At 41.3% G+C, this 10,166-nt stretch overlaps 1 protein-coding gene across 5 annotated transcripts in view; it reads right to left on the bottom strand.

Annotated features, from left to right (window-relative positions):
- Positions 1-1,175: 1,175 nt before the first annotated feature.
- SPATA6 (spermatogenesis associated 6) overlaps positions 1,176-10,166 on the bottom strand; it is a 45,543-nt gene continuing 36,552 nt past the window's right edge. For all 5 annotated transcript variants that reach the window (XM_071750199.1, XM_071750197.1, XM_071750198.1 and 2 more), the window contains one exon: positions 1,176-7,779. In XM_071750199.1, the coding sequence (XP_071606300.1) occupies positions 7,599-7,779 (181 nt within the window). In that variant the 3' untranslated portion in view covers positions 1,176-7,598. The remainder of the gene's footprint in view (positions 7,780-10,166) is intronic.

Raw genomic sequence — 10,166 nt, 5'->3', positions numbered from 1 at the left:
TTTGTTTGTTTGAAACATATGTAAATAGAATCCCTGGAGCTGAGCTGCCTGTCACTTCAACCAGGTTTACACTCATGTCACTCCAGCTGGTTATTTCTGACCCACCTTTAGGTCAGAACTGCAGAACTTTCCCTCCTCAGTCTGTATCAAGCTCTCTACCCCCAGCTCACAGTTCAGAAAAGGCAGAACATAACAGTTTAATAGGCATTCCTTTTTTGCTAGTTTCTTATTAATTCCTTCCTTTTTTTTTTCCTGTTTTCCAGCTCTGTCTACAGAACCACCCTGGTCCTCTGGCATAGTCACTGAGCTGCTCTGAAAAGCTTTGAGCAGATAAAGCTCAGTATCTCACACTATATGGCTGCTATCAATAAGCACTCAGGGCTGTGCTCCTACATACCAGCAGTACATTAAAGACTGATGGTACCTGCTGTGCCATGGTCAAGATTTTGGGTCAGGAAAGAAACTGGAATGGATTCATAAGAAAAATTACTTTTCCATTTTTATTGTTTTTTTAAACAGGAGGACACCATCAGTCTTCAGATTTCTCTGTTCAGTACCAGGCATTTATTCAGTGAAGAGTTATTTTCCACAAAGCCAGAAGACAACAAGGAGAAGTACATCCCCTTCACATGTCCATCCTCCATTACTCACTTTTCTTGTCCTTTTGAATTTAAAACCAATGCAAAATTAAGAGCAGCTTAATGCTTGTCATTTCCAAACGGCTTGGGTTATACCTCAATTTTCAGCACTTGCTTTGGGTGTGATCCTGGGCAGCACTGAGGGATGCATCACTTTACAGCCTGTGCAGAAGCCACAATTAAGGCAAATCCTCCAGTAAAAACCAGAAACCTCAATTTTGATTGGCCAAGTTACCCCAACTTACTGGCAATTCAAACCACTCGAGTATTAGGCAGTGTTTTCTTCTCCCTGCTTTCTTCATCTTTTGACAAGTTTACAAAGAGAAGAATGGAGCTGAGCTGAGCTGCATTGCATCCAATCTGCTGCCTCCACAAACGCCAGAGAAGCGAAATGAACCCCAGAACATATGGCACTCTGCTGACAGAGCTCAGAAACTGGTTCTGCATGAACAACAAGGAACATCTTGAAACGCACAAGACATATGTGTTTTAGGGAGAAGATTGAAGTGTTTCATAATAAAAGAGGACAAAGTGAAATACAAGCGCTGGATAAAATTTTAATTAAAAACTGGTTTTACCCCTCGACGCGAATATACAATATGCTTCCCAGATGGATTTCATATTTAAGTATTATCCAAACCAAAAACGTCAATGAGACAAATAAAGCCTTCAAAAAATGGCACAGAGGCTAAAATGTATGTAAACACTAGATGACTGTGGTGAAAACAAGACAGGCAGGGAAAGCAACCCCTTAGCAAATGTTTACTACTGGAGTACTGAATGAACCAGTCCATGCAGCTACAGCCTTAGTAACAACACAATTAGTTAAACACTGAGAAATTCAAGTCACTGTAACAATACAAATATCAGCATCAGACCTCAACACCCTCCAGTGATGAAAATGGTGCTTTTGTTATTTGTGGGTTCCACAGGTTATTTTATACACTGATGATGCAAAATGCATGGCATGGCAGGTAGCAAACCACTCTCAAATCCTACCCCTGTGTTCAGCCTCCCACCCTCCCCCTGTGAGCAGCTCTGCTCCTTCAGTGCCATCAGCACTACCAGGGTTACACAAATGCCTGACCACAGAATGAAATTTTTGAGCTGTATCCTCAGGATCAGTAAATTCTTATGAACCAAGGGGTTTGCAACAGCAAACTCCATTCCCTGAAGAGGTGAGAAGGCAGCTCAGATCACCACTGCTCAGGCTGCAGAAAGTTCAGAAGCAATCACCTGGAATTGAATGGAAATACACAAGGAAAAGTACAACCTCCACATTGATCAAACAAAGAGAAAGATTATAGTTCCCCCATGTTGCCATCCAGACAAATTATCACTGCACTTCAGAAAATTTCTCACTGAAGACAAACAGGGAACAAATTGCCCAGCCTTGGCAAACCAACACTGTTAACAAAAGGAGCTACAGCCTCATCTTTTCAGGGTTTTGGTTGACAAAGCCTTGAATTCCACAGACAATGCAGTAGAAACCAATGCAATGGGGCTTGTACTTAATAGCTCACTGTGTGAAACAGAAACAGGAGTACTAGGTGCTCTTGATCACTCCTCACAATACTGGTCCAGTTGTTGAAACTGAAAAGAACTGGGCTAGGACAAGTTGTCTGGTGCTACCAGAAACCATCACCTAAACTGGACCCCATTCTGTCAGTGAGGGAACTCATTCAGACCAGCCACAGAAGTGCTGTTCCCTCTTAGCTTCAATTGTTTTCAAGCAGCTAAGCTAAGTTTAATGGATTTCAAAGTTTCTCCAGATTCTTCTGACTACTAAACAAACCTCTTGAGATACTCTCAGCATCCTGATAATGATCACTCTGTAACCACTGCAGTAATTAACACCATGGTTGGCTTTCCTATGACCCAGGGATTCCACATTAAAAGATTTATACAGCTCAGTGACCACTGTTAAAAGGCTGAGAATGCTGTTGCATAGTTCACTGTCTTAGAAAACACTTCCAAGCTTAAAAATTATGAAGGGCAGAAATATACAATCAGCTGTTCCTTGCACATGCACTGGAAAGGCAGATTCCTTCCAGCTGACATCTTCTGATAAAACAAACTTTCCCAAGCTGCACAGCTTTCCCAAACTTTCCCAGCTTTCCTGGGGAGAGGATGAGAATAAATGACATGATAGATGTGAATAGTGCTGATTAGTACACCTAGCAGAAAGCACTAAAACATCATAATGATGATAAAATAATTTATATTAAGACAAAAAATTAAAAATATCATGAGAGCAATCAGTATGAGTAGGATCAACCTAGATCATGCTGGAAACAGAGGCTGAGTAGGATACAAACTGTAAAGATTAGGTCCTGAAAGCACATGCAGTAAAGCAGTTCATTATCTTTTTCAGCCATCTCTTAGATTTAATAGGTTTCTAACTTGATAAGATTAAGACTTGCTTAATAAGTGTGTGATTAAAACATAATAAACCTGGGAAAATTAAAATAAAGCCTTTTTTAGTAACCCGGAGATGAGATGGGCCTTTCAGTCAGACTTCCACAAAATAATTTCTGTAACATTCACCTCAGGATCCCAAAGCACTTCACAGTCATTTAATTAAACTTCAATAGAGCACAAACTCCCCATTATACAGCTGAGGTAATAATGAAAAGGAGTTGGGAACAGACTGTATTATACTGAGCAGAGCTAAATGTTCTGTTATTTTACCCCCCCTCCCCCCCCAAAATAAAGAATCCAAACACCTACAGGTAGATTTCTTTCTCCCCTCAATCTTTTGGCAGTCTCCTAAGTAACAGTAAAGTTAAAATGTGATGCACAATCTCAAAAAACATCCCTCACCATCTTCCCAGCTGCTTGGGGTATAAACTCTGCTGTTCATCTGTCTTACAAAGTTGCTCCTACCTGTAGCCATCCCTATGCCTCTTGTCCCCAGTGGACCAATTTAAGCTTCCCTTCTTCTACTTGAAAACTTAGATAAGACAAATCACTAAAGAGTTTGACATTTTTGCTATAACCCACAACAAGTCAATGACTGAGTGATTTCCAAAGCAACTACTACTCAGCAAAGGATTTGCATTTCTCCCAAACACAGGCAGGCAGTTTTTCTAAAGCCACCCCAAGATCCCAAATTATATCAAGTTATTTGTAGGAAAGAGAGAAGGGAGCAAGTAGGAAGCAAGCTCTGACTTATTGAAATGAAAGTGATTAAAATACTGCACTGGTTGCATCCTGCAAACAACAATGGATGCTGAATAACATTTGGTGAGAATACTTATGGAGCTATAATAACTTGGGAAGGGCAAGAGAAAGAGACAGGCTCTCCAGAAAAACACTAATTCACTCTTAATCTAGCCCATTATTTCTTCATTTGAGTAGGCAGCTTTCCTTTAGGAGGCAAAATGAGGGGGGTGGAATTCTGCCATCCCACTGTCACTGACAGACCACTTTGTGGATGGCAAAAGATAAGGAACAAGCATAGAAAATGCTATTTAAAGCTCCACTCAGGAACCTAGGAATTTGCATTTGATAGAAGGGATTTAAATTGTATTAGAAAGCAAGGTGCACTAAACAATTACAGTTTATTACTATGTTGGTTCACTGCCTGAACCTATACTTATCACATAGTGCAGCAGCAAAGGAGCAGCAGCTCTCAGAGCACTTGAGCTGTGTGCATATTAATGGGAGGGTGAGCTGAGCAAACAGGGAAGGGGCCAAACACTCCTAAAAATGAAGTGGTTTGCAGATTTTATGGACAGATAGGAGTAATTCGGGTCTTAAGTCACTTTTCAGATAAAAGTTTTCCCATTAACCAAACCGGATTTCCAGCACAGTGCTTGGAAAAGAACCCTCTTGCCTGTAAGCTGTGGAATGACTCTGATCCAAGAGAGAAACATATCCTGCAGCAGCTGATTCCAAAAGATATTATACACACCATCTCCCCTCACAGCTGGAGCAGGGCCAAAGACACTTCTGGTTTATCTGCTTCATTTGTTGTTATGCTGCATGCAAAAGGTACAGTGAGAATATTCATACTGGTCAAAATTCAATATATGACACCTTTTTTTTTTTTTTTTTTTCTTCTTCCCCCTCCCATCCAGTTTTCACCTTTACTGAAAAACTGAAGGTTACCACATTACCACATGCTTCCTTTCTTCAGCTGGAGGAATTAAACAGATACACCCCAGCTATTCCTCTGGACCCCTCTAAAACCTTAACCTGTTTTTTTCACCGTTGCCTCCGACCTTCCCCATCCCCTCCTGTGTCTTGAATTCATGGCAACTTCTGTTCTTACTCATCACACAAAACCCCCAAAGCTTCAGCATTCAGGCCCTTTTAGACACTGAACAAAACGTGGACTAAAAATCTACTGTATTTCTGACGAGAGAAAAACTGCACAGTGCTTCTGTGTCACAGAATAAGATAAGGCTGAAAGGGAGCTGCCAGTCTCCAGGAGACTCTGTGTTTGGTTTTTTTGTTGGTTTTTTTTTTTTTTTTTTTTTTACTTTTTGGGGTAACTTTTACTGAACTAAAACACTGTGGAGGAAAAACACAGAATACTGATTGAAAACTGCAGGATAACATGAGCAAAACCATGAATCTTACAGCTCAAACACACAGAGGAAACTGCAGCAGCCTTTAGGTTTTAGTAGATTTTAAACCGAAGGCTTGGAAAACACCTCTTAGAATGTGCCTTGGCTATTTAGGATCCATTGGAACATCCCTTTCCTGCACAGCAAGAAGAAACTGTTCCTTTTGAATTAATGAGCACAGGCTAATCATAGAATCATAGAATTGGCTGGGTTGGAAGGGACCTCAGAGACCATCAAGTCCAACCCTTGATCCACTCCCGCTGCAGTTCCCAGCCCATGGCACTGAGTGCCACATCCAGTCTCTTTTTAAAGATCTCCAGGGATGGAGAATCCACCACTTCCCTGGGCAGCCCATTCCAATGCTTGATCACCCTCTCGGTAAAGAAATTCTTTCTAATGTCCAACCTAAACCTCCCCTGGCACAACTTAAGACCTCTTGTGCCCTCTTGTCTTGCTGAGAGTTGCCTGGGAAAAGAGACCAACCCCCCCCCTGGCTCCAACCTCCTTTCAGGGAGTTGTAGAGAGTGATGAGGTCTCCCCTGAGCCTCCTCTTCTCCAGACTCCCTCAGCCTCTCCTCATAGGATCTGTACTCGAGTCCCTTCACCAGCCCAGTTGCCCTCCTTTGGACCTGCTCCAGGACCTCAATCTCCTTCCTAAACTGAGAGGCACAGAACTGGACACAGTACTCAAGGTGTGGCCTCACCAGTGCTGGTACAGGGGCAGAATCACTTCCTTGGGCCTGCTGGCCATGAATACCAGGTACCAGCAGCACAACCCCCTCCATGGCCACCGTGCCTCGTGTAGGTTTTACTTTTGACCTTTGCAAAAATAAGACCGATCCAGTGGCTCCGCACCTACCCAGAGCATGAGAACTCGTGCCCTCTGAAAGCACCAGAGTGCTGATGGCATCAGGGACAGGAAGTTATCAGTGTTAATCCACTTCAACTGCTTTAACAGTTGCAAGGAACAGAAATGTCTATATGCAAGAGGCTTCCTCTGAGAGTCCCCCTTGCTGAAACAGGAGCACGCAGCCTTTCAACATGCTTCCCCACCAGCATAATTGCTCACCAACTGCTTTCTCAAATCAATTATGTTGTCTCAGCACTAAAGGATGGAAGGCAGAGTAGACCAAGTTTTTGTTTATCTAGGCATGCTGGCAGGTTACAGTCATATGTTCTGCCATCTGCACTGCTAGCTTTACCCTTTATCCAATCATAACAGGTAAAATGGCACTGGTGTAACTGAATCTGTTCACTCAGCCAGGGAAGGAGCCAGAACAGGCATTTGGGTTTTTTTTCCCTTTTTTATTCTGAAAGGAAGCAGGAGATGGACACTCTTGCCCTTTTAAAGCATTCTGCTTTTCAATAGATGGGCAATTTGCCCCGGTCTGCTAATGTGGAATCTGCTCAATGCAAGGCTGAAAAGGTTCCACCCCTGGGGAAAGCATCAAACTGCAGATGAACATTTGGTGGCCTTTAGCAGAAATGATGCGATTTCTGCCAACAGGATCCCTGCAGACTAGAAAGGACAGGCTCCAAATTAGGTGGGATTGTGATGCAGGAGCTTCAGAAGGCCTGCACTGAGGTATATGAGGAGCTTGCTGACTAGCTCCAGTATTTCCCCTTCCACATTCCTTTCTTATTCATATTTTCAAAATTAAAAGTTATAGTGACAAATGTCATGGCTGCATTCAAGAGAGTCTGGAAACTTTCAAATGCACATGGTGTGTGAAGATGACTTTTCTTCTTTGAAAAAAATGACAGCATTAGAAAATACACGAGTAAAGGTGCTTGAAATCACTTTGAAAGAATGCTATGGGTTAGGATCAGTTGCCACCTTTCTCAAAAATCCAAGGCAGTTTTCTAGAAAACAATTCCCTTCATCACAGATGAAAGATTTTTAAATTTTTAAAATTTAAATTTGATTTTTAAAATAAAAAAAATCACATTCACCTTCCTCTTTGGAACCCCTATCTTATCACCAGGACATTGCTTCCTCAACCAGTTCTGTTTATGTCACTAAACAGCTTTAATTATTTAATTAGAATTGGCTGCAACTGAAACAGGAATGTCCAGGGGACTGGTAAGTCTTCAAACGACTGTCTTTTCATGGTCTCAAAGAAGCAACACCATCTTGATTAACTGTGAGGGGGTTTAGCTGGTGTCATGGCATGTGATGGTTTGGCTTTTCTTGGGTAAGGGAACATGGACACCCAGGGGGATGTTAATAGTTTCCTTTTAGCAAACCAGCCAAAACCCCATTTCTCCAAAATTCTGCCCAACAGTAATTACACCCTAAAAATAGAGTACAAATATTCGTTACATAAAAATAGGTTTCATTAAAAACATGGACACTGTATACTGTGCATTTCCTGGTGAATTGGTATCAGGAGTGAAGTTTTGGGTCTGAAACAGTGCCAGCAGCTTTTTGGTACAGGTTTCTATATATTTTCTCGAGACTCTCTTCAAAGATGGCTCTGTGAGACTTCCCTTTGTATCCAGCTGCATGACTAGACCAATATTCACCATTATCCAAGTGAAGAGCAGTTTTCTGCTGCACTGGTGAACTGTCAACAGAAAAAAAGATAAGAAATAATGATCAAATCACAAAAAGGGAGAAGAATCAGAAGCACAAAACCAGCAGAAATACAAATGTAGAGCAGCTAAACACAGATTACCTTGCACATACTGAAACAAAAACTGCACTGCAGCTACTGCCAAGAAATGGGAGCCCCATGTTATTCAATTACACAAATTCCCCCCCATTTATCTGAGTGCACTTGAGACTACCTCCCAAATAAAAAAAGCATTAAATTTCAAAGAGCATGCAGTCATTTTGCTGTATTTCGACAGGCAGTGTGACTAAGCACTAAGCCTATGTGAGAGCAACACAGGAGGATTTTTTGTGTCCTCTGAAGGTCAAAATGTAACCACAAGCAGCTATTTCAATATGAAGACAATCTATCAGAGGTGTATTAAATTACTGTGGTTGCAGCTGTAAAGTGCTCTATCGGAAGCATCTTGAATTAAGTATTCCACCAAATACATTATGATATAGTGGCAATTGAGTGCTCCTTCCCCACCCCATCTTCTGTGTCACTGTTTTCATACTAAACACAAATACAGCCTCATATTTCAGTTGCTTTGAGAAATTATTTCCTAGATCTATGAAGTGAAATTTATTCTCCGAATTTCATTATGCAACCCTGACAAATCTGAAGCATATATATCTAAATTTCCTGAGGATTTGCTTTCTGCTGAAACTTCCCAAACAAAGACTTGTGTCATATAATGAAATGAGCCATTTTCCTGCAATACAGCACAAAACAAGTAGCTCAAAAAATCAGAAGCAAAAAATTATTACTGAGGTGACCTTTTTCACATCTGCTCAGGGATTTAGGTGCTTAAGACACTTAGGACTGAGCAATCTTTGGTCTTTTGTGAATTTCTCAGTCTGGAACGTGAAGCTGACAGTGACCATCTTCACGTAGGAAAGACATTATATTTCACAAGGAAGCTCTGATTTTTCTTATATATATATATCCTGTATTAATCTGCTGCAGTCAAATCAGTACTGAAAGCTGTCCTCAAGTTAGTATGAGTAAACACCTGTGACAAAATGGAAAGAAACCTTATGTCAAAGGGCTTATAAATACACTTCTAGCTAGCTTCATCAAAACACAATTTTCTCACTTTAAGTAAGGAAGATGTGAGGGAAGAAGAAGAAGATGTAGGACCCGTTTTCTAAATTCAGATTTCTAAACTGTTTCTGTAGAAAACAAAAGAAGGAACGGCATTTGCTTTTAGATTTCTTACATTCAAGTATTATGATGATGCCAATCTAAATCACATAAAGCAACAAGAAAACCTTTGTTTGGCTCTAGTATTAAAAAGGGAGGGAGGCCACTTTCACACTTTTTCAATAAAGAACCAACATTTCAAGTCAGTCAATAGTGTAAAGAAAATTTAAAACCCTTTATTGTCCTTGACAGGGTGGACTGTTCTTCACAGTTTGGGCACAGAGGAACCAACCTACCAGAAGCAAGATCATCAGAGAAGTTACACAGGGCCAGGTTAAAAGCAGGGAGGTCAGTACCCTGGGGACCATCAACAGTTGGAAGTTTTACCTCCTCCATTCTGCAGTTTGTGTTAACTCACTCCTGATGGAGAATCCAACAAGTCAGCATGGCACTAGGAGTGGCACTTGTAAATATACAACAGGTCTGACACTCTTTTCCTTAGAATCCATTTCCGGCAGTCAGCCTCATGCTTGCCTTTTCTGTTACTAAAAGCTTTATCTACACAGAAACACTGTGAATCCAACCACTTTAATTGCAGTAAAGGAGAGACTCAAAAAGCAGCAGTAACTTTCCCACATTCCTTATTCTGGCACTGACAAAGACTTAAAGAAGACACCAGCTTTCTTTTCCCTTCTTTTGTTGGAGCTGTGTGTGTGTGTGTGTGTACCTATTTCCATCAGCCAGGCCTTGCACATGAGACACTTGCACTGGTGTGGACAAAGACAGAGCCAAGTTAGGGAAGAGTTCTTCTCCTGTCTCAGCTGGAAACACAGCTGACAACCTGAGCTAAGCAATCTGGGAATTACACTCACAAATCATATTAACAGCAGGATTTCTGCACGCAACTCCCTGCTCTGAAATACCTGTCATATGCTTTTGTTCCATCATACATCTCCTTTAAGAGTCCCAGAAGTTCTTTTCGGAGTGAATCATATACTAAATATTTCACAAAACACAGACCTTTTCCTTAGTCCCAGTGGTTTTCAATCATCTACTTTACTGCCAACATTTGGTCGACAGCACCATGTCCTTCTCTGAACTCTGTCTCTGTCCTCGTGTCCTGTTTATGAGCAGTGTGACAAACACTCAGCAGCCAGGCTTGTCCTCCAGTCCTTTTATGTCTTGCCCTTCAGTGAATGTTTCTGCTGCTGCCA

Source organism: Heliangelus exortis, chromosome 8 (genome assembly GCF_036169615.1).
Source record: "Heliangelus exortis chromosome 8, bHelExo1.hap1, whole genome shotgun sequence".
NCBI lineage: Eukaryota > Metazoa > Chordata > Aves > Apodiformes > Trochilidae > Heliangelus > Heliangelus exortis.
The sequence above is the reverse complement of the archived record's forward strand: the minus strand, read 5'-3'. Positions and strand labels throughout refer to the sequence as shown.